At 44.4% G+C, this 25,874-nt stretch overlaps 1 protein-coding gene across 3 annotated transcripts in view; it reads left to right on the top strand.

Moving 5' to 3' along the window:
* CPEB1 (cytoplasmic polyadenylation element binding protein 1) overlaps positions 1-25,874 on the top strand; it is an 80,800-nt gene that overhangs the window by 45,370 nt on the left and 9,556 nt on the right. For 2 of the 3 annotated variants that reach the window (XM_024766507.1, XM_024766508.1), the window contains exons 2-5: positions 8,971-9,159; positions 21,021-21,247; positions 23,037-23,289; positions 25,647-25,760. In XM_024766507.1, coding sequence (XP_024622275.1) covers positions 9,006-9,159; positions 21,021-21,247; positions 23,037-23,289; positions 25,647-25,760 — 748 coding nt within the window. In that variant the 5' untranslated portion in view covers positions 8,971-9,005. Of the gene's footprint in view, positions 1-7,356; positions 7,415-8,967; positions 9,160-21,020; positions 21,248-23,036; positions 23,290-25,646; positions 25,761-25,874 lie in introns of those variants that run through there. The other variant, XM_024766506.1, reaches the window with a different exon arrangement.

The raw sequence follows: 25,874 nt of genomic DNA on the forward strand, positions 1-25,874 counted from the left end.
ACAAACCAGAAAATAACAAGTGTTGGCAAGGATATAGAGAAATTGAAACGCTTACGCTTTGCAGAATGCAAAATGGTATATAGATGCTGTGGTAAATAATACAGTGGTTCCTAAAAAAATATTAAACATAGAATTACTGTATGGTCCAGCAGTTCCACTTCTAAGTATATGTATGTAAAAGAAGTGAACTCAGGACGGGAACACATATTTGTACACTGATATTCACAGCAGTACTATTCATTCACAGTAGCCAAAAGGTGGAAAGAAATGGCCCAAATGTCCATGGACAGATAAATGGATAAACAAAATGTGGTACATACATCCAGTGGAATATTATTCATCCTTAAAAAGGAAGGAAAATTTGATACATGCTACAGTATGGATAAACCTTGAAGATATTCTGCTAAGCGAAATACGCCAGACGCAATAGACAAATATTGCATGACTTCACTTCTTGGAGGTACCTGAAATAATGGAATTCAGAGGCAGAAAATGGCTACCAGAGACTGGGGAGTTAGTGAGGAGTTAGTATTTAATGGGTACAGAGTTTTAATTTGAGATGAAAAAGTTGTGGCAATGGTTAGTGGTAATAGGTGCACAAAAATGTGAATGTACTTAATGCCTCTAAATGGAACACTTTAAAATGGTTATAATGGTAAAATTTTATGTTAGATATATTTTACCACAATAAAAAACATTTTAAAAAACACAGTGTACTCCTTGCACATTTAACTTGGTATCTAAAATTTCATCGAAAAATGTGTCCAGTGGAATCAAAATTTGTAGAGATTTTTATCCATATTATCTGTTTAAAAAACTGTAAATTAGCTCTTTAATTAAAGTTAAAGCTCTTTAACTAATTAAAGTGGGAAATTTCTCATTATTCCTTTTCTCCTTTACTTGTATTTCTAGTCTACTTCTCCCACAGAACATTATACTAATGAAATGTTTTACAGTTTAGTCTTCTGTTGATCACGTGTTATACTTCTCTGCAACAAAAACTACATAAATTGAAAATTTAAATTATTTCCTGTGACTGAAAGGCTATAAGTGTTTTGGATTGCTGTGGCCATTGATTGCTAGGACAATTGATTAAGACTTTGTTTATTGGAAATGCTTTTTAATGAGAGAAATGGGGCATTTTTATAACTCATGTAATTTTGGATGACTCACTTATTGCCAGAATGACTCAGCATTTTCAACACCAAATACACTCCTCTTTTCTGTTTTTATAGATCTGTGCCCTACTGAGTAAACTTGTTCACATAAATAAGTAGATGGGAAATGAAGGTATTGTTATAGAGCAGTGTCATTCAGTTGTTTGAACTCCTTGACTTGTATGCAAAAAATCAGTCATCTATCATTATTTTTAGTCATTTACTTGCCAGCAGTTCCATTCACTCCTTCATATTTGTTGAAAAGAAGGAACTGGAAACCATCTAAGTTGTGAAAAGATTTGTTACCTGAGGCATCAGTCATTGAATTTCTCAGTTTTTTGGCAGTATACCAAGAATGCTTATGGAGATTTCAGATGACTATGTTTTTCTTTCACTTAGAGACCTGTTTAACTCATTACCTGAAGGATTGAGAAAATTAAAATGCTTTTAAGTTAAAAAATATGCCCTTACGAATACAGTGGTTTTAAATGCTTTTTTTTTTTTTTTTTTTTTGGCTGTGCCGTGTGGCTTGTGGGATCTTAGTTCCCCGACCAGGGATTGAACCCAGGCCCTCGGCAGTGAAAGTGTGGAGTCCTGACCACTGGACCGCCAGGGAATTCCCTTAAAATACTTTTTATCTTATCGCTTGCTTTATGTTTTGTCAAAAACCTTGCGTCTGTAGATCTTAACTCGTTCTGTTTATGGAAAATGTCAACCATAAAATCTAATTTAATGAAGTTGGTAGTTGGTTTTTATCATCAAACCAATTACTGCTTTTAGTCAGAAAAGGTCTAACTTCATTTTCCCCCAACATTTTACTTTGAACATTTTCAAGCATACAGAAAACATGAATGAATTATAAAGTGAACACCCATAATACCCATCACCTAGACGCTGCAGTCAACATTTTGTCATATTTATTTCGCTCAGTGTAATTGAGATTCATCCATGTTGGTGTATGTATCAATAGTCTATTCTTTTTTATTGCTGAGTGATTTCTAGTATATGTATGTATACACCACATTTTATTCTTCTGTTAATGGTCACTTGGATTCATTCCAGGTTTGGGTGATTATGCATAAAGTTGCTGTCACCATTCACGTACAGGTCTTTTTGTAGACATACACTTGCATTCCTCTTAGTTCAATACCTAGGAGTAGAATTTCTGGGTCATAGGATAGTATATGTGTAATTGTATAAGAAATTGGCAGAGCTTTTTCAAAAGTGATTGTACCATCATAAAATAATATATGGAAGTTCTGATCGGCAACACCAAATGTTGGCAAATTGTGGAGCAGTCTTTTTAATTTTAGCCATCTGGTGGGTATGTAGTAGTTTCTCATTGTGGTTTAATTTGCATTTCTTTGATGACTAATGATATTGAGCATTTTTTCTAGTGCTTATTGTCCAGTTCTGTATTTTTGTGTGAAATGCCTTTTGAAGATTTGTCTGCCCTTTAAAAAATTTTTTTTTTCTTTTACTTTTGAATTGTTAATATTTCTTATACACTCCACATACTAGCCATTTGTCAGGTATGGTTGCAGATACTTTCTACCATTTTGTAGGTTACTTAATTATTTTCTTAATGGTGTCTTGATGAGCAGACATTTTTAATTTTGCTAAGTCCAGCGTATCAAAACTTTCTGTAATGATCGTTGCTCTCTGTGTCCTCCGTAAGAAACATTGCTATGCATCCCCCTGGCCCCCCCACCCCAGGTCAGAAAGATAGTCTGTATTTTCTTACAGAAGCTTTAAAAAGTTAAAACTTTTACTTTTAGGTCTCTCTGATTAATATTAAATTAATGTTTGTAAATGGTGTGAGGTAGGGGAACTGGATTGCTTGAAGGCGTGTATATTACTGGGGTTGCATTGAGTATGTGGATCAATTTGGTGGGAAATGACTTTTTAATAACATTGAGGGCTTCCCTGGTGGCGCAGTGGTTGAGAGTCTGCCTGCCGATGCAGGGGACACAGGTTCGTGCCCCGGTCCGGGAAGATCCCACGTGCCATGCAGCGGCTGGGCCCGTGAGCCATGGCCGCTGAGCCTGCGCGTCCGGAGCCTGTGCTCCGCAACGGGAGAGGCCACAACAGTGAGAGGCCCACGTACCGCAAAAAAAAAAAAAAAAAAAAAAAAATTGAATTTTCCAGTATGTAAACATGGTATATGCCATTTTAAAATCTAAACATTGTTAATATTTATTTTCAGAAACATTATAGAAATTGCTTTGAAATAAATTACAGAATTCATTTGAAGATCATTAATGTGGTTGAGACTAAAATGAGCCAATGATCATATTTTTATGGTGGGAAGTACAAAGTAAACCTAATATTCTCTCATACCTTAATCTGTAATGTGGTTAAAGTATAGCTGAAATTATAAGGAAGCTTTCTTTGAACATCCTAGGCATCATGCATTCCCTCTCTTCTGAACTACTGTTATTAACACACAGGTTAACAGTACATGGTTCTCTGAAGAGTGTGAACTTCCAGGGAGTTGTGATTGACTCAAGTTCAGCCTTTAAAGTTTGATGAATAGTGTGAGAGAAAGTTAGTAAGCCGGGAGATTGACTTTGATCTGAGAGGCTACAGGGAGCCGTTGAAGGCACTTGTTTAGGAGAATGAACACCATGAAGAGGGGGTGTTGTGTAAGAATGGGATGAATTACCTGGAAGAGAGAGTCTGGGGTAGGAAGACCATTTTAAACTCTTAATGCTCAAAGTGTGCTCAGCAAACCAGTAGTGTAAGATATCACTTTGGGAGTAGGTTAAGAATGCAGATTCTGGGACCTGACCCACACCCACTGAGTTAGAGTCAGTGTTGTAAAGATTCCCAAGTCATTCCTATGCCCATGAAAGTCTGAGAAGTAACTGCTTTAGGGAAACGTTCAGTCCCCCTGGTGTGAGTGGTTAAGGGCCCCAGTGCACACAACAGTTGACATGATCGTGGCAGATGTCTGACTTCTTGCATGTTGGCTCTTTCTCTTTAGATTGTCAAAATGGATTTTTAGAATCATTTCTGTTTTCTTGAGTTGGTAGTGTGGGGGCAGGGGAATAGTCTTTCAAACAGTCTTTTTAGAAATACATTCTTAGAAATGCTACTTTATGGGCTTTTTAAAACTTCAGGAACCGTATATCGTTGATTTAAGTAGCCTCAACAGACCGTAAGGTCAGTTATTTAAAAGAAATTTAATGGGGACAAGTGATTCAGTGTCCTTTGCTATTCCCAGGGACTGGAACTTGGGGATGAAGTTGAGATTTTGTAAAAGATTTCAAGTGTGGTTGCTGTACAAATTGTAATAGTGCGCTTGTTGAACGTCTAAAGAGAAAGAAAGGAGAAGACAGCTTTCGTTGTACAGTTTGTGCAATAACTAAAGGACAATAAATCCACTAGCAGCCTGCTACCCTCACACATAAACTGTTCGTATTTTTATGTATTCCTTTACCAGCATCATCTGTCAACATACAAAATTTTCACACAGTTATGTAATCATGATATAGATGCAACTTTGTAGTCTGCTTTATGTCATTTAACATATTACCCTGCTCCCCAGCTCCTCCTCTTCCCTCCTTATCCAGCTGTTCTGCCGTCTTCTTCCTTCTCTTTCCTCTCATCCCTTACCTCCCTGGCTGGCCTCCCTAGCTTGGATCTCTGGTTCATCTTGGGCCCTCTACCACATTATTTCTTGTTTAAGAGTGTACAGAGATTTTTCACTGCATGCCTGAGCATCAGTTTGATATTCCAGCCTCAGTTCTTCCTGGCTTGGCTAGCCCAAACACACGTTGCTTATTACCTTCTCCCCTGTTACCTCCTCCGAACCAGGTCCCTTTCTGCCGAGGATCAGCTCTTGATGCATCTGCTGTGTGAAGCCATCTCTGGTTTCCCAGGGGCCTCAACAGACTTCTTGCAGTCACCATCTACCTTTATACAATGGAACCTGACTTAATGGTTTCATAAATGGGGGCTCACTGCTCTTTTCTTGTTTCACTTCCCTACTTGGCAGATGCTCAAGAATGATAGCTGCAGAGAACCCTGAGCAGCTTCGTGCTAAGTTTTGTTGGCAGAGGAGTCATCAGAGGACAGACATGTTCTTATTGCTGAGGATGGAAATGATTAGAGTTGAGGCTATACTACTCTGAGCCCTAGAGCCAGAGCCCCTGGGTCACCTCTGCATTTTGAGTCTGCCAGGGGTTACTGTATTTTAGACTGTGGCAAACTTTGGACTTTGGGTCAGTTTACTTGTTTCCATGAGTTGTCCAGTTGCTAAGAAGTTTGAGAGATTAACTATAAAGAAGATAACTGATATTTTCAAAGGGAGATGCTTTTAAATTTTTGAATCAAATTAAGAAACTTAAATCGGAAATGTTGTGTAGGTATTGATAGAGAAACTTGTAGGGTTAGGGTTAGGGTTGATGTAGAAAGCATTTAAGCTGAGACATTATTCAAATAGATAGCCTTAGAAGGAGAAGTCTCACTTCATCATGTGCTCGTTCCCAGTTTTTGGTATCTTCGGAGTGTCTAGTTTGTGCTTGGCTAAAGGTTATAAAGAATATCCTCCAATAAAAAGGGTCAAGTTCCTGTCCAGCATCAGGTGTGAGTTTGAGAAGCAAAGATGGGCTTTACTTAGTAAAATCAGGCTTTGTGTTTCAGACCTTTCAACTTAACTGAATGTTATCCTGTGTTGACAGTTAACTTCTTAGACTTTCTGTCAATGTAGATTGAAGAGGTAGAACAGAACGGGCATGTTTGGAGAGCTGGGATCAGGAAGCCATTAGAAAAGAGGCTTTTGGGGGTAAAATGTTTTTGAAGACAAATGGCCGCAGATAAGAGTGATCATGCCTACCCGTTCACCTAGGACTGTCTCTGTTCAAGCTTGCTGTCCTGGTATGATGATTAATATTTGCCCCCTTTCTCTCTCAAAAGTGCCTTCGTTTGGATGATAACTTATATGGTCACCTACTAAAAGCAACATACTGATAAAATACTTTGTGCCAGACACTGTACCAAATGCTTTATGTAATCCTTGCAAAACACCTGAAAGGTAGCTGCTGTGGCCACTTTACAGATGAAAAGATGCTCAGAAAGGTTTAGTAACTTGACCGAGATCACACGGTGGCAGACCTGGTGAGTAAAGCAAGCTCTATCAGACTTTTAAAGCGACTTAATTTTTCCCAGCCTGCCACACCAAGGGGTTAACAGGGTCTTCTATTAATTTGAGGAACTAGTGAAAGAATCCTACAGTGGTAGTGCAAGCCTTTACCTAAAAGAAACAGTGGAATGGAGAATGTCTGGATAAAGATAAAAAGGTGATGTCTTAGTGGGAATGCTGGGATTAAAGGGAGAGAGTTACACTGTATTTAGATGTCCAGGCTCCTAGATGCTTATAGCCATTTGTTTCTAAATGGACTTAAACTGATGTGCTGCTCAGGCCCGGGGTCTTTCTGCTTGGGTTTGGAAGTTCGTGGTAGTTGTATAGATCAGTGCTACTCAAACTTTTATGTGCCTTAATATCAACTGGGAGTCTTGTTAAAATGTAAATCAATTCCATAGGTCTCAAGTGGAGTCTGAGATTCTGTGTTTATAACAAGCACCTGGTGATGCTGATATTGCTGGTCTGCCACACTGTAGTTTGGGTAGCAAGAGTACAGTTGATTAGATTCCCTCTGCCTGGGGCATGAGGGTGCCCATATCCACAAATGCCCTGATTTTAGATGGGGAAGGGAGGGCCGATTGCTTCTAGTTGTAGGTGTGCTCACATTGTGATGGAAGGGACTACGTGGATAGCTGGTGTAGGTGGGGAACAGGTACTTAAATATGGATTTTCCAAAGGAAGCATTGTGTTTTTATAATTAATACATATGGATTATTTTTAAAGTATATCCTTAGCTTAGGGGAAGGGTGGACAGAGAAGCAGGAGGGAGTGGTCTGGGGTGGGGGCAACACCAGCGTGGGTGAGTTCTTGCTCAGCCTGTGCAGTGGTGAAGAAAGCTTTGATAGACACAGACAGGGAGCAAGCAGAGTATCTACAGCCAGACAGGAATAATGTGGATGGATGACACAGCAGCAAAGCTCTTAAAAAAAAAAAAAAAAACCAAGGGGAGGAGTCCCTCCCACAGACTGGCCATTTTCCCCCTCTAGGCTATGCCTGAGTGCCTGTGGACAGAAGGGTATACTCAGGAGGCTCTGGCCAGCTGTTCCTGTGGATAACAGCATTATCCTCCACTCTGCCCACTTCGTAACCCTGTCCTGGGCGGTCCCAGGTGGGCATGCTTCCCGTATCTGGTTACTTCTTCTTGTAACATGGGCAAACAAGCAGGGTGGAGTGCTGCCTACCTGGTCTAGGTGCGAGCAGCCTGCTTGCTGAAGCTGGGACCTTCACTTTACCCTCCTTTCTGAGGAAGAAGCCTTGTGACTGGAGGGCATGTTGGAAAAGGACTGATGCAGGAGAGTATGTTGGCAGACAGGAAATGGCAGTTTCCAGAAGCTCTGGGCAGAGCTGGACTTGGTGCTGGAGCTGTGAGTGGTCACCGAAATCGGGCTTTGGTCCTGGGCAGCACCCCTGAGAGGGGGCCTGGGCAGCACCCCTGAGAGGGGGCCTGGGCAACCAGAGGCATCAGTGATCCTTACAGCTGGCCAGTGTATCCTGAGTGCTTCTGGAAAAGCAAGAGAAACAGTACTGACAGAGCCAGGTGATGTGAACTCCTGCACATGGGGTTTCTGATAAGGCATAGTCCTGCTTCTGAGACGGTTTCTCTTATTTTGGTCTGTCAGACACTGTTTTGGGAGTGTTTCCTCAGTCTGTACCTACACTTGCAGGAGGGAGGAGCTGGTCCTGCTGTATCTGCTCGTGATTGATGCCCATCCTTTTTGGGGTGAGGGAACTTGGGAACAGGGAGTATCCTAGTCAGGACAGATCTTACTCTGGCATGTGGGTTGCCCAGTGACTCCCCCTCCCCCTGCCGAAGCTGACCCCCTTTCTCTGATCAGCTGCTCCTGACAAGCCTGGAGTACCAAGTGTTGTTCCCCAGGGTCCGAGCGCACAGTGTTTTTCTGAAGGTTGTCCCATCCTCAGTGGTAAACACTGCTGTGTCAGGGTACTGCTCAGGGGCCACTTGGAGCACACAGATTTTTGCTAGCAGAATTGTGAAGCTTTGCATCGGGCTGCAAAACCAGGGCTTGAGCAAGCAGCTGGAGAGAGTCCAGGACTAGAGTGTTTTTGGGTTTGGGGGGTGGAGAGCAGAGGGAGGGAAAGGGAGGGGCAGGAGGGCAGAGCTACACAAGCAGGCAGTCTGCTGCTTTGGCTTTGCTGTCGGCAGAGAGGACTTCAGTTGTGCCTGAGGGCCGCTTGGCCACTATTGCTGTAGACCGGAGGGCGCTGCCTCGCAACCCTGACTTAGCGGCACTGCACCCGGACTGTTCCAAGTAGCTGTTGTGCTGTCTTTTCCCTGGGAGGCAAGTCTCCTCCCTGTCGTCCCCTCCTGCTCCTCCCCCGTTCTGTGAGGGATGATGCCGCTCTCTTGCACAGCTCAGCCGGCTGATGTCACTGGCAGCGGGAAGCATCAGCAGCCTGATCACATGCCGGCCCAGTCTGTAATGCAGACGGGATAGGGGTGTGTATGTGGGGAGGGGGGCTGTATGGCAACTGCTCTTGCTCTAATACCCCCAAAAGTGCAGAGGCAGCGGCTGCAGCATCCAGCCAGCTTGGATGTCTGGTCCTTGAGCCTAAGGAAACTATTATTAATATTATTTATTGTTGATAATACTGGGGAAAACAGCCCTTAACTCTGGGGTTCTGCTGTCCTCCTGTCCAAAGCAGACTTCCAGGACTCTGAAGAAACAGTTACAAGCAGGATGCTTTTCCCCACCTCTGCGCAAGATTCTTCCCGTGGCCTCCCAGATGCAAATGACTTGTGCCTTGGCCTGCAGTCCCTCAGTCTCACAGGCTGGGACCGACCCTGGAGCACCCAGGACTCAGATTCTTCAGCCCAGAGCAGCACACACTCAGGTGAGTGCCAGAAAATGAGTTGGCTTGGGGGATGGTGGTGGTGGTGGTGTATGTGGGGTAGTGAGTGAAGATATCCACAGCAACAGTTGTTCTGTTCACCTTTACATCACCCCCCCCCCAATACAACATGGAGCTGTTTTGCAAAAGATGGAAATGCTGGCTGTGAGTGTGGCAGGACAGATGGTTGCTTGTAAAAGCAGGCATGGCTTTTCCACTTACCCTGATAAATTCCCTGGAGTTGTTAGTCTGTACCTGAGGTGGCCCCGAGAAGGGTCCACAAGGTGACAGTCTTAGGCAGAAAAGATCCAGCTAACCCCCTAGTGCCCAGGCCTGTCTTGGAGATGATGAAGCAAAACACTTCTAGGTGGGGGAGGGGACTTAAGGGGCTGATTACTGGATGTCCAGATTCTATTTCTCAGTGGCTTTTAAAACTAGGGAGCTATGTGTGAAGGATGGGTGGTCCCTGAATCATGGCAAGGGAAGAATTTTAACCGTAAGTGAGGCTGGGTAATACTGGGATATTGGAATTGGCTTAACATAAGGTTTAGAGCATTGATCCTGGAAAGGGGTAAGCAGGGTAAGTGGGGTGGAGTAACTCTCAGCTGCGGAGGCTTTTTTTTTTTTTCTTTCTTTGTGTTAAGGGTGACCAAGTAGATGAAGGAAGAACCACTCCTCTTTAGGATCCCTTGACATCTTGGAAGGATTCGATGGGGACAAGTTGAAGGGGCTTCTTGGCAACCCCTTCAGCTGATTCTGCTCAGACCTTCCCATTGCCCGTTTATTTCCCTCCCGTGGTTCAAGGGGGAGGGTTGGCCAGATGCAAGGCTTGGAGTGTTCAGGAAGAAATGTGAACTTAAGAAATACTGTAACTATACATAAAAATCTATGTATTGCGCCTTATGTAAATTATACCTTAATAAAAAGAATATTGGCAGCAGGTACTTTAAAAAGATGGAAAGGGGGGGTGGGGGCGGCCATTTGCTGTTGGTGCTGACAGTGGGGTTCACAGAGCCTGCCATCCTTCCTTGCCTCCCATCTCCAGAAGCTGGCAGTCATGGCAGCAAGGTGCTGTCTTGTTGATATCTCTGGCCTCCACCCTGTTTGGCGCAGGTCTTTTTTTAGAATGCTTTGCAGAGCCTGGGACTGTTGTGTCTGTTGGCATTTTAATGCCCGGTTTTTTGGTAAATCCCATCTGATTGGGGGGTAGAGGGTGGATTTTTTTTATTTGGCTGCAGGTGGGGAAGAGCTTCACCTTAAGTAACTACCTCTGAGTTGAGGTAGAATTTCTTGAGGTACCAGCCTTTAGCTGACTCAGGTTTTTCCCTGGGCTGGGAAGTGTGGTGTCACTGTTTGGTATCCTGTGCCTTGGAGATCTTGGCTTGGAGATAGTGGTAGTTTTTTTTATGTGGTATTCCGAAGCCAGCCGGCGGGGTGGGGGGGGTGGGTCAGCTGTGAAGCTGACCTTGTCCCCACCCTCACTGCTGTATCTGAGCAAAAGACAGGGGAGCCCACCCAGGAGGCAGGCACGTGTCTGTGGTGATCAGTGTTTGACCAAGACAGTGTCTCTCACTGGTATCACATTGGGTGTGGCCCTTCTTTGGCTCTGGTTTCTCTTAGCTGCAGGGGTCCTTCTGAAATGTATTATAACAAATAGAAATGCAGGAGGGGCCAGCTTGGGGCTTGGAGAGGGCCTTGAAAGTCATTCTGAAATTAGGCTGTTAAAAAAAAAAAAAAAAATAGCTTGGGCCCAGCCATAATTTCCTCAGTTTCCCCACCACCTGAAAGGCCTGTTTGTAGTTATTTGTCTCTGAAGTGGGGATGGATTTACTTCTCCATGTTCTGTCTCAAGCACTTAGGTAATAAATACTACATGATTTTTTGGATCAGGGCGGGCCTGTAATCTGTGGCCCTGGCATTCATGGGAACCCAGAGAGTTGCCCCAGAGGTGTGACTTAGCCAAGGGCAGGGTTAGTGTGTGTATGTCTTCCTTTCCGAGGGTTGAGGGCCCAGCCATCCCTGATGCCCACGTTATCCTTGGGAGCTGTGGTGATGGCCATCTCTCTCCTTTCTCTGAGCTCTGGGCCTTCTTGGAAAGCCCACATGAGGGTGCCGCCTCCTGGAGTAGGACGCAGCCCTCCCACCAGCCAGCTGCACCCTTGCCAGCAATGCAGGAACACGCAGCCCACATTCCAGTGCCTACACTGCCTCCCCATCTGAAGACCAACTAGCTCAGTTTCTTCAGGGAGGGAGGAGGTATTTCAACAGCTTTGGACGGTCTGGGAGTCATCATTGCAGACAGCCTGGTAGCTTGCTGTCTCTGCATGGAGCACCTGGTGCAAGCTTCTTCCTTGGCCCTCCTGGGGGATATATTGCCCCATGTGGCTATGCGTTTACATCTGACCATTTTCCACAACTCTTTAAGTTTTCAGCAATGTGTAGGGGGCAAGGTTGGAGGTAGCAGGGCTCTTGCCTGAAAAATCTTGGCTAAATTCATTGAACAAATACTTGAGCACTGGCTGTGTGCCAGGCACTGAAGAGACATCAACGAATAAAATTATTGCCTTTAAAAATCCCCTTAACTATCGAGGGGAAATAGATGAGAACGAATACCAAATGCAGCATGATAGTTGCTGTGCTTGGGGGCTTTCATTTTCTCCCTTAAGGATTTTTTTGGCATTGGGGCAACATTTCATTGGATTCTCAGCATGAGACTGGTACATGGAGAGCTAAGGTTCTTCTGCCACATGGATTTCATTGGCCTGGGAGGCCTGCAGGAAGACCCTGGGGTGTAATCTGTTTTCGAGAGTTGTGCCTGTAAGGCCAGCATTGGTTTGGGTGTGGTACTCTGTGAGGTCCCTCCCTTCTAGACTCTGTCTACCCCTAAGGCCTCATTTCACGCTGGGAAAGGAGGCCTTCCTTCCCATCAGGGCAAGATGAATGTTAGAGGCGACCCCAGTGACATGTGTCTGGGGCTACCTTTGTCTTGCTTGCAGTGTCCTAAGTCTTGTAATGGAACAGGAGGGCTATGAAAGCTATATCCTCAATGTCCTGGGATGGGGGAGAGAGTGACTAATCACCATTTATCGACTACTTCCTATGTGAAGTATATCACATGATTTAATGCTTTCACAGTCCTGTGAAATGGGTACTATTATTGTTCCTATCTGAAAGATGAGGAAATAATGCTCACAGAGCTCGTGAAGTGCTAAAAGTGAAACAACGACCAGAATTCGAGCCTGGGTTTCTTTGATTCCAAGCCTCTTAGGCTTCCTATCACACCTGTGTTCCTGTGGGCAGAACCCTAACATGCTGAGCAAGAAACTTCCGGGAAGGTATCTCTGTATATACAACTCCAGGGCTGTTCAGCCATGATGCTTTCCTTTGCCGAGGGTCCCTCAAGGCTAGGGCACGAGACAGTTCTGACTCCCTCCTCACCCTGAGTCTCAGCTCATCAGCTGTGCCCCCCGATGCATTTGTGTTCCTGCCTTCCCCCGGTGACTCTTTTGCATGCAGCATTACTCAGCAGGAAGTGGGGTAGACTGAGAGCCTACTTTAGGGGACCTGGAAACAAGGACTCCTAATGAAGGCCTTGTGCAGAAGCCCAGTGGGCAGACCAGACGCTCAGTCTAAGGATGCCAGAGGACATGTCCTGTTTCCTCCCACTCTCCTTAGAAGTCCCTTGGAGATTAACCTGTTCACCCTCTTTGATTTCTGCCCTAACCAGTGAAGAGTATGTTCCCTGTGCTTTGTCACTTAACAGGCTCCCCATTGGTCTGCAGGCTGAATCAGCCTGGGATGAGAGGGGAGTCTTCAGCATTTTGCTTCTGCTGCTGCTCTACTTCCAAATAACCTTTCTGAGGCAACGTTCAAAGTAGGGTTGGGTTCCTTCTCTGTGGAACATGGACTTCTGGGCCCAAACAAGTTCTCCTGCAAATCTACCTCAGCTGTCCAAGTCTTCACTGCTTATATTCCCAGTATGTAGCACAGAGCCTGGCTCCTGTTTTTTTAGTAAGTAGTTACTGAGTGAATGATGAGTGCTGAGTTAATTCCGGGTAAGTTTGAACTACAGAGTTCAGACAAAGTCTCTTTCTCTTCGGCTTCCTACTTGTGTTGATCATCTGGACGGACAGATGGTTCAGTGATCAGTATCTCTGAGCCCTCATAGCTTTTAGGGCATGATGATGCATTTACAGAAAGTTTTTTTCATACACCGGAGCATGAATTCTGTCATGGAGTCAGGTAGTCTACTGAGGAGAATAGCTTTTAGTGCAGAGAGGAGGGAGGGCCGAGGAGCAGTGTGACAATGTGGTACCTCCTAGGTGAGAAAGAAGTTGAGGTGGTTGGGTCCAGGGACCGAGTATTGCTGACCTTACATGGGACTTGAGCATGTCATTTCTTCAGGTTAATGAAACTTGTCCAGTGATCAAGATCGGGGAGAAAAGCTATGTCGGGTACCACCTTGGACCTGTGGGATCCAGAGTTGGTGGAGGGAGTTCAGACTCGCAGGATCACCGCCTGAGTTGGGGTGTGTTGTAGAGTTGCAGGGTTGGGGTCATAGGCAAAGAGCATCGTTATACCTGCAATGAGTGCTCCTCTTATGCCTTTAGGTAGATTTTGAGCAGGCAGCCCAGGACCAAGGGTTGGGATAGGGAAGAAGGGTTCCAGGTGCAGCCTTGTGTCTCGGGCTGGAAATAATGGCTCCTGGTCTGGGTTTTTCCCGTGATTACTCCTGTTAGACAGACTATGATGTCTCAGGCCTGGGCTCTCCTTGAGCTGAGCTCAAGCTCAGTGTCTTGCAGTGCAGGCATCCGGTGCCTGACTCCTGCTGCCATTGCTGCTGCCGCCATCACTCTTGGGTGCCTTTGTACTCGTGGGGAAGGCTTCAGAAAATTCCAGCAGTGACTCAGCTGTAAAACCCACAGGAGCTGGCACAGAAGGGTGAAAGTGGAGAAAGTTAACAATCAGTCTAAAAATATTACTGCTGATTTGGTCTCTTGTACCCTCTGAGGTAGCATTAATGAGCTGGAACCCTCTGCCAGGTCCTCTTCTCCCCGTGACTTCCATTAGAACTGTCTGTAGCTGATGCGGATTCCTGCCGGCATGTGAGTGGGGATGGGTGCCTGTGCTCCAGGGAGAGCATACTGTTTTTCTTAGTCACTTTTGGAAGATAAGGATTTGCCGTACACTTGGCCACCAGGGCTGGAGGCACCTGGTAAACCTCAGACTTCCTTTGATCCCTGAGTTGTAGAGGTCAAGATAGGAGCAGAGCAAAGAGGTCAGGGCCTTGGCCACCATTGAAAGGGACTATGGGACTTCTCTGTCTGCTTAGCGGACTTCTCTATCTGCTTAGTCTGTCTAGGTTAATACTCGACATCTGACTTTGATGAAGTTCTGTGCCGCATGACGGGGAGTGTAGTTTGAGATCGGTCACTGGCCTACAGCATAAGGAACCTGTCACTTCCACTGGATTTTGGGTTATATGGCTTGAAGAGTGTGTCTTCCCAGGAGGTATACTTTATACTTCAAGTTAGGAAGAAGTGATTGCTCCTTCCCTCCTGATTCCCAGCTGGTGAGAATCAGTGCTCCTTACTCAGCAGCCTTATATAGGGGAATATAGTCTCATGGGCTGAGCTGGGAGCAAGACAGGCTCTGTCTCTTGAAACGAGGTCCCACCTTCCCAAGAAGCCCACTGTCTCTGCTGCTTTCCTCCCTTTGATCTGTAGATACTCAAAGAACGACATAGCCAGGTCCTTTGTGAGGTTGGGCTATATAGAGGGACAGTCAGGTCACTGTAGGGCATCTGACCATGAGTGACAGTTTCCAGAACTTGGCTCCTTCTGTGGGTTGAAGAAACTATCAAACCACCTAGAAAATCCTTGGCCTCTTGATACAGGTTTTCTTGTCTTCCCTGTATCTTCTAGTCAAACTCCTGTATTCTTGGCCTCTTCCAATTTAATATTTGCAGGAAACTGATGTGGAGGTGCTGATGTGACCCAGGTGTGTTAATTCTGGTACACTCTGATGTTTCATGTTTTGTCTGACAGCACTGCCCCTTTCCCGTTTTCCTGTGTGGTTGGAATTAGTGTTCAGTGGATACTCTTCCCTGCTCCTTGTATTTGAATGTAGAAGTATATTTCAGTGGTTGTGAGGATCCCAGGGAGAGTGACTCTCTTCAGCCTGTATCTATATATGTTTAGTTCTCTTTGAAGAAAGTATTTGAAACTAGTGGAAGGAATATTGTCACAAATTTGGTATGGGAAGTAACAGTGCTTTCCTTTCAACCTTTGTTTTGGTGATGGGCTGGGCTGGGATGAACTAAGGTTTTTTCCCTCTAATTCTGAATTGCATCTCAGTCAGCACTGTGTCCTTAAATTGAATAACCTTGATAGAAGGGGAGTAGCCTCAGTGAGCATACTGGCTCCTAGGGATCTGATACTCCCTTTCTTTCAGTACTATTCATATTCAGCAAGCGTTGATCACCTGCTTTCTGCCAGGTGTTGAGCTAATTACTGCTGGAGTCGGGTGGTAAGGATGGCCCTTGGTGTGCTTGGTTGAGAAGGCAGAACTTTGTACCTCTGTGTGTCTGCAAATATCTATGCAAGTGTTTCTGATGCTTTAAAAAGCTTGTTTAAAAGAAGATGATTTCTCTTACAGGTAGAGACTCCAAAGGTACTCAGTTACCATTTTTTCCCCTGGGATTCTAGTCCCTATTGGTTGTGCTTGATTTCTGTTTTCTGGTCGGATCAGTCGCCTTGAAAAAGGTGAAGAAAGTCAAATGGGCATTGACTGGTTTTCCTTCGGTCATAAAAAAGTTTTTTTGTTTGGAAATTTCAAACTTACAGAAGTCACAAATACAAAATAAAAATTATACAAAGGTTACTTGTATTTCATTTATCCAGATTCTCCTGTTGTTGACATTTACCTCATTTGGTTTATCATTTGCAGTTCTCTCTCTATATGTATATCTCTCTATATAATTTCTTTCTGTACCATAAAGAATAATGTTCTGACGTACATTCATGTACAGCAAAAGCTATGAACTTCAGTCAACTTAAAATTGATATAATACTCTCATTAAACTGTTGTTCATATTCCAGTTTTCTCTGGTGACCCAATAGTGTCCTTAATAGCACTTTTCTCTCCTTTGTCTCTTAGCAGTTGTCTGCCTCAGGCAGTAGGCCCACGCTCTCTTTGTATTTGCTTGATATAAGCTTACAGAGTTCTTGTCTTGAATGTTTTTCACAATGTTCAGCTTCTTTCTGGCTGTCACTTTTCCTGAAATTATTATCACAGTCCATGCCAATTTTTTTTAATATTAATTATTTGTTCCTGGTTAGGTCTCTTTCCCTCTCTCCTCTCCTCCAGCACCCCCTCCCCACGCCGGTGGGGGTCGGGGGGGTTGGGGGGCATGTTTCAGAGATCAGACTCTTTGGGAAATGTCCTACATAGCCACCTTGTGTTCTTTTTTCCTCCTGTGTATTAGTTGCCATCGTGCTGTAAGAGCTGTATTTGAATAACCTACAGTTTCTTAAGTCAAGGAAATAATTACATACGAAAGGTTCTGGGGTGTGGTAAGGGGACTGATTAGAAGCTTGAAGTAGCAAGCCTCAGATTTTTCTAGATTAGTGCCTCTCAGACTTTAATGTGCATACAGATCTCCTGGGGATCTTGTTAAAATGCAGGTTCTGATTCAGTAGGTCTGGAGTGGGGCCCAAGATACATTTTTAATGAGTTCCTGGAGCAGCAAGGTCCTAGAGAAGTTTTAAGACCTGGATGATTTAGATCCCAAGGTATTGACCTCTGGAACCCGAGATGGCTTGTCTGTAGTTGATGGTCTTACAGGAATTTGAACACAAGAGAGGTGTCAAGAACATGAAGACAAGAAGATGTAAAGTCCTGAGTATTTAAAAGAAAAAAAAGTAGGGAATGGTGTGTTACCAAGGATAAAGCAAGGAATCAGAAAGAATTGGGTCCCACTCTGTCATTAATTAGCTGACAAACTCACTACAAACACTTGCCCTTTAAGCCTTGGTTTCCTTTTGTTAAGATGGGGTAATAATACCCACTTCTTAGGAGGCAGGGAAGATTATTTACCTAAAGTGCTTCTGACACGGTATCTGGCATATACTAGATGTGCAGCATGTGGAAGCTGCTATTAGTGAATGGTCGGAGCTTGACTGCACCTGTCCAGACTGGAGAACAGATGATTGACCATGAACTCTGGGCACTTAAGGAAGTGGAGTTCATTAGTGGCCATTGTGGGTTGTCATGCCGTTTTCTTTTTAGACAGGCTTATTATCAGATTAGAGGAGTGTTACAGACATAATCGCTAGCTTTGACACAGGAATTTGACAAAGCCTCAGGATACCTTTGTGGGCATGTCAAAAAAAAAATTGTAGGTTAGTTGAGGTAGATGGATTTGTGGGTGTTAGAACAGATGTATCAACACAGTCATGAATACAGGTTGTTGTAAATGAGAAAGGTGGTCTACACTGGCACCCATACTGCTTTTTGACTCTTTCAGATACACTTTTAAAATCTTGGGTAAAGATGTAGTTACTGTGGCCCATATTTATCCTCCTTGATGCCCCCTGACACAAGTCATTTGGGCCAGCCATCTCCTTGAGTGTTTTTCTGCATCCTGCTTAATGCTGTGTTTCCCTGACAACTCTTGGAGCTCTGCTGTGCCACCCTTCCTAGGATTAACAAACTGCCCTTTATCTTGTTTGTCTCTGGCGAACGCTCCTGCCAACTTCTGCCTCCGCTGAAGGTTTTTTCCTTCAGGATGTCACTTTCTCAAGTGGAGGCTGCATGTTCTCCCAGCCTTATCTACCTCAGGGTCATTCTTTTTGTTCTTCTTACCAATTCCCCAGTCCTTTCCCTTTTCTGAAGATCTCAATATGTGTTTTTTGTTTGTTTTAACCCCAGGCCCACTTGTCACTGTGGGTCCCTTTAACGTCCACGTGAATGACCTATCCAGTATTTTAGCCTCCACGCAGTCCACCTCAACCACCTGTGGTCGCACACCCTGGACCGCACCGTCCTCAGGACTTCGGACTTCACTGTTCCCCTCTTCCTGTTTCTCCTGTCTGCCCCTCCCCTCCTCTGGTAGCTGTCAGCACATGGCCATTGCTGCTTCTCCATTTGCTTCCAGCATCTTGACTCTCTCCTGTCTTTCACCTGTAATGCATGACCCCTTCTTCATCTCTGTTGCTGGTACCATCAACCCTGTTGTCTCATTTCCTCCTTCACACCCTCTTTGGGAAAAACCCTCAGCCCTGTGTGGGTGCAGTATCCACCCAGGTTCCCGACGTTGCTGGAGAGAGTCACCCAAGTCTGATTTAATACTCAGTCCCAGCCGGGCACTGGGTACCGGCACTGTCCTCCCCAGTGTCCCTGCTCAGCCTCCTTGGCTGTCCCCATGGCAGCTCCCCAGTATCTCCCACTTCAGGATAAAATCTAAACACCCTAATTTGGTTTTCGAAGCTCTCTATGATGTGATTGTTACCTCATCATTCACCGCCCTAACCTTGTTTCTGTAAAATGTGAAGAAAGATGAGGCCCTCTTAGGGCAATGGTACCACTTTTAAGACCAATACATGTGATATGTTAGTTTTCACAGTGCTTTTTTTTTTTTTTTTTTTTGACACGTCTTGCAGCACCAAGTAGGAGCCTGGAATAAATCTTCACATCTTCTACCCTCTCAGGGCATGAATTCCAGGGGCTTGGGCTCGGTGTTTCATTGATGTAGGGGTTTGTCAGGAGTATTTGAGAAATTTGACAAAAGTATTTCTGATGGGTGTCAGAACCTAAGCGTTAAGGGACACTTAGTTTCAACACACCTGTGCATATTCAGTGCCTGTGCTTGGGAAACTGCTCTGAAAGTCCTAGTTTTAAAAGAATGTTTCCTTAAGAAAGGAAGTCATAAACTAAGTAATAAACTCCTTGCTGAAGATGGTAAAGCTCCCCCCTCCCCAGCACACATACATGTTAGACTGGCTAGATTTAAAAAACCAACCCTACCGAGTGTTGGCCAGCGTGTGGAGGGACTGAAATTCATCAATGCTGGTGGGAGGGTAAAATGGTACATCTACTTTGGAGAACAGTAGGACAGTTTCTTTAAAAATCAAGGCTAGGGCTTCCCTGGTGGCGCAGTGGTTGGGAGTCTGCCTGCCGATGCAGGGGACATGGGTTCGTGCCCCGGTCCGGGAAGATCCCACATGCCGCGGAGCGGCTGGGCCCGTGAGCCATGGCCGCTGAGCCTGCGCGTCCGGAGCCTGTGCTCCACAACGGGAGAGGCCACGGCAGTGAGAGGCCCGCGTATAACAACAACAACAAAAGAAAATCAAGGCTAAGTAAACACAATAAAATAAACACATCCACACTATGCCCTGCATTAAAAAAAAAGTTGATACACCTACCTTATTTTGAGCTGAGAGGGAAGTGGTTGGCCAACGGAGAGCAGGTTGGTCTGATCTTGCACATACCCTCTGTCATGAATACCCTGAAAGAATGCTTTCACTTTGATTCCATGCTTAGAGAGGTTTATTCCTGCCTCAGGAGGCTCACCACAGCCCCAGCCAGACATTCAGGCTGACTTTCAGGCTGACTTGGACCCTGAAAGAAAACCAGCTTTGGTGACCTGTGTCTCACTCAGGTACTGGTGAGTAATTGTGAGGTAGAGCCAGTCACAGCCACCGTTTATTGAGCACTTTCATATGTAAACGCATTATTTTGGTTTCACCTCACAGCCTTTTTGAGGGGGATGTTTTCCCCTTTCTCCAGATGAAAAAACAAAATCAGATTAATATGGCTTCTTTCTTACCTAGCTTTGGTGCCACCGTAGCTCCATGGCCAAAGCCCTCTTCCACCCCCTCCTCATGGATAAAAGGGTGTTTTGCTTTGCTTTGGATTCCTTATTTCCCCAAGGCCAAGTGCGGGAAAATGCTGCTCTCCCTTGCTGTCCACTTTACCTCTCTTATCTTTCCTGGCCTCTGCTTCACTCTTTTTTGATGTTTAATATTTAAATATTGTGCACTGGGTACTGCTGTGCCGAGCACTTTCCATCTGCTGTCTTAATTATTGAACCCTCCTGACAATGTTATGAAATAGTTGGTATTCCACCCAAGATGCCATGAGAAAATGGAGACTCAAGAGAGCTTCCCAGAGCATGCAGCCATGTAAAGGTGCGTCAGACCCAGGGTTTCACCCCAAGATTGTCGTAAGCCAGAGCCGGCTTAACCACAACATCACTCTGCTTCCATCCTAAATGTGTGAAGTCCAAGGGTGCATAGAAGAGAATCTGCATATGCTAGAATTTTGCATAAAGGAATCTCTTAGATGAGATGGTATGCTTATGCTCTACCAGACTTCTGGGGTGTGCCATGAAGTTCTGTATTTTAGCTATGTAGTGTTAGAAAGGTGGGAGTTCCTCTAATAAACACAGGAAGGAAGGAGTATGGTTTGGGCTTCCTAATTGTGCTGAAGGCATCTCCTATGGCGACACGGGCATGTGTGTCCAGACATTAATAGCAGTTGTAACCAGGGTCCCCAGTGGTACAGGTTCCCAGATGCTGGCCCTGACCCGCAAGCCTGGGTGGCAGAGAGCAGGAGTTTTGCTGCTTCTGTTGCAGCAGGAACTTGGGTCTTCAGAATGCCATCCTGTCCCTTCCGTTCATGGACCCTGGGTGTCTGTCTGCTCTTTACACTCTTAACTGCGGCTCTGTCATGCTTTTGGTGGTCGTGGCTTGGTCCATCTTGCTGGGTGGCTGTGGGAGGGAAAGGCAAGGGCTCTTGGCTGGAAAGCAAACTAAGAGGTCATGAGACTTCCTTTTTATTTCCTCCCTTTTTTTTCTCCCTAGTATTGAGCATGCTCCACAATCCATTGGGCAGTGTCCTGGGGAAACCCCCCTTGAGCTTCCTGCCTCTGGACCCCCTTGGATCTGACTTGGTGGACAAGTTTCCAGCACCCTCCGTTAGAGGATCCCGCCTGGACACCCGGCCCATCCTGGACTCTCGTTCTAGCAGCCCCTCTGACTCAGACACCAGTGGCTTCAGCTCTGGATCAGATCATCTCTCAGATTTGATTGTATGTAACTTGCTGCAGAGTGGCTCGGGGAGAGCACGTGAGCTGGAGGTGGGATGCATGTCCACTAGAATGCAGGCTGCGAGGTGGCATGATGGGAGGTGTGGAGACATGTATAGAACTTTCCATCCTCGACAGAATAGAGGGTGCCTCGTATACCCATTATACGCATTGAGCAGTACATTTCAGGACCTGACCTGAGGACTCTATGGGTTACTCCAAGAGCCATTGGGAAAGTTAGTTTCAAAAATAAATATGGGAGTCCTGGCAGTGTTCTGTTTCTTGACCTCCATTGGTGTTTTCTTAGCCTTTAAACAATATCATTTATGTACCTTTATGTATGATACCTCAAATATTTTAACTGATGATTTTAAGAATCACAAGTTAGTAATCAGTGGGGCTAGGGTTTTAATCCAGATCTGACTCCAGCTCTTTTTCAGAGGCCATGACGAATCCATGAAATAATGTCTCAGAGTTAATCTTTGCATCTCCTGCTCTGCATATACAGCCACGTGTGACATGTGTGGCACTCGTGCTAAAGGGAGTTGGAAAGTGGATTACGATAGATGAGGAATAGGGGATATTAGAAGTAAATATATAGGAATGGCAGGGAGAAATCATCCTAAAGTAAAATTCAGTTTAAGGTGCCTTCTGAGTCTGCTTCTCTACTACCAAAGCCACTGAGCTGACTGTTCAGTGAATATAATGGCTATTTTCCTTCCCCCTTCTCTTCCGTATCCAAGACTGGCAACGCTGGTTGTTGCCACGTCCCATTCATAGCATGACCTCTTAGGGCCCACCTTGCCTCCCGCCAGTCTGTCCTAGGATATGAAAGCTGGCATTGGTGTCCCCACTACTCCCTGGTTTTATCTGTTCAGGATGTGTTTCCAGAAAGGTAACTACAAGCAGGGCTCCTTTGATTCTCTGGGCTGCAGTTTTTACTCCCCTATAAAATGGGATTCGATGGGATGCTTATATATATATATATATATATATATATATTTTTTTTTTTTTTTTATAATTCTTTTCATTACTTCATATGGGCCTCAGTCTTGGAAATTTGCCTCATAACCAGCTTTAATATTTTGGGATTTTGTTTAAAGGACTTTTCTCTGATTCCCACCCCAAAGGTTAATTGATGAAGGGGTATGAACAGACAAGTCACAGAAGAGGAAATAGAGGCAGTATTTGAACTTACAGGAAATATTCTATTGAGTGATTATTTTAGTTTATTTTTTGATAATGTGGTATCATTTCTACCCACTTAAATTAGTAGAATATAGAGCCTTGACACAAGCTTGTTGTTTTTAGAAACCTGTGTTCTCATACATTTCTAATAGAACACAGAACCTTCATAGAAAGCATTTTGGCATTCTACGTCTAGGAATCTGACCAGAGAACACACAAAATATGAAGAAGCTACATTTTATTTAAATGTTTTTTAAATAAAGTTTAAAGCTTTTATTTATAATCCTGAAAACTTGCAAAGTATCTAAATGCTTAACAGTAGGGGGAATAGGTCAGTGAAGTGTAGCTTGTTCCCTAAATAGAATATCATAAATTAATTAAAAATGGTTATGAAGACTGGCAATGTGGAGAAAAAGACTGAACTGGGGAGAAAAGAATTTGTTTAAATTATGGTATAAGGACAGCTAATCTTAAGAACGCATAGGAAGAAAGTCTAAACGAAAATATATCAAATATTGGTATTTTTCATAATTTCTATAGTGTGATTATTACTTTTGTAACAACTGTCCTTTAAAAACCTGTATCTTCCTTTTTTCTTCCCTAGTCAAGCCTCCGAATTTCTCCTCCCCTGCCCTTCCTGTCTCTGACGGGGGGTGGTCCCAGAGACCCTTTAAAGATGGGGGTTGGGTCCCGGCTGGACCAAGAGCAAGCTGCTCTGGCTGCAGTCACGCCCTCCCCAACCAGCGCATCAAAGAGATGGCCAGGAGCTTCTGTGTGGCCGTCCTGGGACCTCCTTGAAGCCCCCAAAGACCCCTTCAGCATAGAGAGAGAGGCCAGGCTACACAGGCAAGCTGCAGGTGAGTGTGGCTGTGGGCCTGCTGGGGGGGCCTGGGGCCTCGTTCTCGGGCAGTGAGTAAAAGTGACTGGGGAACTGTCCACAAGAGGACTTGACTGCATGGTGAAGTTGGCTTCTGCACAGAGTGGTCTCTTCTGAGGAGTGAGTGCTAATGCGGACACACTCGGTAACTTTTTTGAGGCTGAGCAGAGAGGAACAATAGATAATCTGGCACACTGGGTTGTGCCTATTAGGGGTTGGATGCATCTCTGACTTTTGCTCTTCTGTGGAGATTGTGCACTGCTCTCGCGTTTGATTCTTTTCACAGGTGCATATGTTCAAGAGAAACCCTGGAAATGGTGCCTAGAATTTTGTCTCCCTCCCCCTTTCTAATTCAAAGACATGTCACGCACAACCCACGCTGGAGCTTTCTTCCCCAGGGCTTTCTGATTGGTATACACAGGGATGCACTGCGGGGGGAGAGGGGGTGGTCCATTTGTCAACCTCCAAGGTAAGGGATGTCCCCAGGTGTACTGGTCTCTCAGGAACCCTTAGATTCTGTTGTTTAAGTTACCTTAAATCCATTATTAAATCTGTTCATCTTATACCAGTACTTGGAAGCAAATGAGCTGTATATGTCATTGTTTACTAGTGCTTCAGGGAGATGCTCACTGACCACTGTTGTAAGGTTCTGGAATTGATTAAATGAATGTTCAGTTTCTCCATTCCCTTTGTTTCCATAGGTTTCAATATGTCTGTCTTTCTACTCACAGAGCTAGACCTGATCTCATTCTCCCTAGCAGTGCTCCTGCCCTATTTTAATGGTTTCGGCAATCTGTGTTTGTACTTTCTCTGTTGCCATTGTTTTCCTGTGAAATGACTTTACTGTGCTTTTGGATGAGGCCATTATATCGACTTCTGTTTTTGTTTGCAAAATATTGCCGATGGTGCCTAATTTCTTGCTGTAGCAAGACATTGGGCCTGTGCCTTTTAGAGAATGACCTTCCGTGTTATTGTCCTGAATGAAAATGGTGGTTCATTTCATTAGCTGTCTGCTCCAGTGCTGGAGGAGGAGAGTAAAATAGGCGAGGACTAGCCAGTTCCCACTAAGGTCAGTCTCTGATCTGGAAGGGCACGGACTGAGTGGGGACAGGATTAAAGACTGATACGATAGAAGGCCCGGTGGTGTCTCTTTAGGTACCATAACGATAGCTTTGGAAATGATGGGGAATTATTCTGACATGGAACAGTTGTGACATTCTTATCTTGGGTTGCTGGTGCTGGTTTTTATTGGCAGTGTCCTAACTTCGGTGAGTGATGAGTTCAGGGAAACAGTATAACGTTCCTTATTTGAACATTTGGGGAGAAGGTCCATTTGGACCAGTAGGCATTTAGGATGTTGTATGAAAAATTGTCCTGTTTCCTTTCAAGTACAGGCATACCTTGTTTTATTGAGCTTCACTTTATTGCACTTCACAAATACTGCATTTTAAAAAAAATTTCTATTTTATTTTGGAGTGTAGTTGATTTACAATGTTGTGTTAGTTTCAGGTGTATAGCAAAGTGATTCCATTATACATGCACATGTATCTATTCTTTTTCAAATTCTTTTCCCATTTAGGTTATTACAGAATACTGAGCAGAGTCCCCTGTGCTATACAGTAGGTCCTTGTTGGTTATCTATTTTAAATATAGCAATGTGTACATGTCAATCCCAAACTCCCAATCTATCGATACTGCATTTTGGTTTTTTTATATACAAATTGGAGGTTTGTGGCAACCCTGTGTTGTCAGATGATGGTTAGCGTTTTTTAGCCATAAAGTATTTTTACATTAAGGTAGGTACGTTGTTTTTTTAGATATAATGCTATTGCACACTTAATAGACTACAGTATAGTGTCAATGTAAGTTTTATATGCACTGGAAAACCAGAAGATTTGTGTGACTAGCTTTATTGCAATATTCATTTTATTGTGGTGATTTGGAGCAAAACCCTGCAGTATCTCTGAGGTGTGCCTATAATTACAAATTTAAATTAATTAGTATTGTAAGCAATGGCTAGATAAAACTGCTTTCTGGTTATATGTTATATGTATGAAAATAGCTTGAGTTGTGATCATTTTTACCCCACACATCTGGTTTGCTATTCCTCTCAGTTTTAGTGGAGGCAGAACTAGTGAATTAGGGTTATCATACTGGGCTGACTGGTTTGGTGAGGTGTAAGTTTTCTTGCTTTTCAGAGTAGTCATGGATGTTCTCCCAGGCAGCCAGACTAGGACTGTGGCCTCTCTCCTTCTTCCTGGATAAAAGTTCACCACAGAGAAGGGCAGTGACTTTGTTAATTCTTTGACTCCTGTTTCTCTTTGTCTTCTGCCAAAGCTGTGAATGAAGCCACCTGTACCTGGAGTGGCCAGCTTCCTCCCCGGAACTACAAGAACCCCATCTACTCTTGCAAGGTGTTCCTAGGAGGTGTCCCTTGGGATATTACGGAAGGTGAGCTCTGAGACCTTCTGCTTCAAGTGTTGAAGGTGGGGCATGTCTTTCAGGAGCAAGAAACTTGGACTTGAGGCCAAGAACTGAACCTCTGCCTGGGCACAGGGTATCACA

Source organism: Neophocaena asiaeorientalis, unplaced genomic scaffold (genome assembly GCF_003031525.2).
Source record: "Neophocaena asiaeorientalis asiaeorientalis breed wild unplaced genomic scaffold, Neophocaena_asiaeorientalis_V1.1 scaffold346, whole genome shotgun sequence".
NCBI classification, from domain to species: domain Eukaryota; kingdom Metazoa; phylum Chordata; class Mammalia; order Artiodactyla; family Phocoenidae; genus Neophocaena; species Neophocaena asiaeorientalis.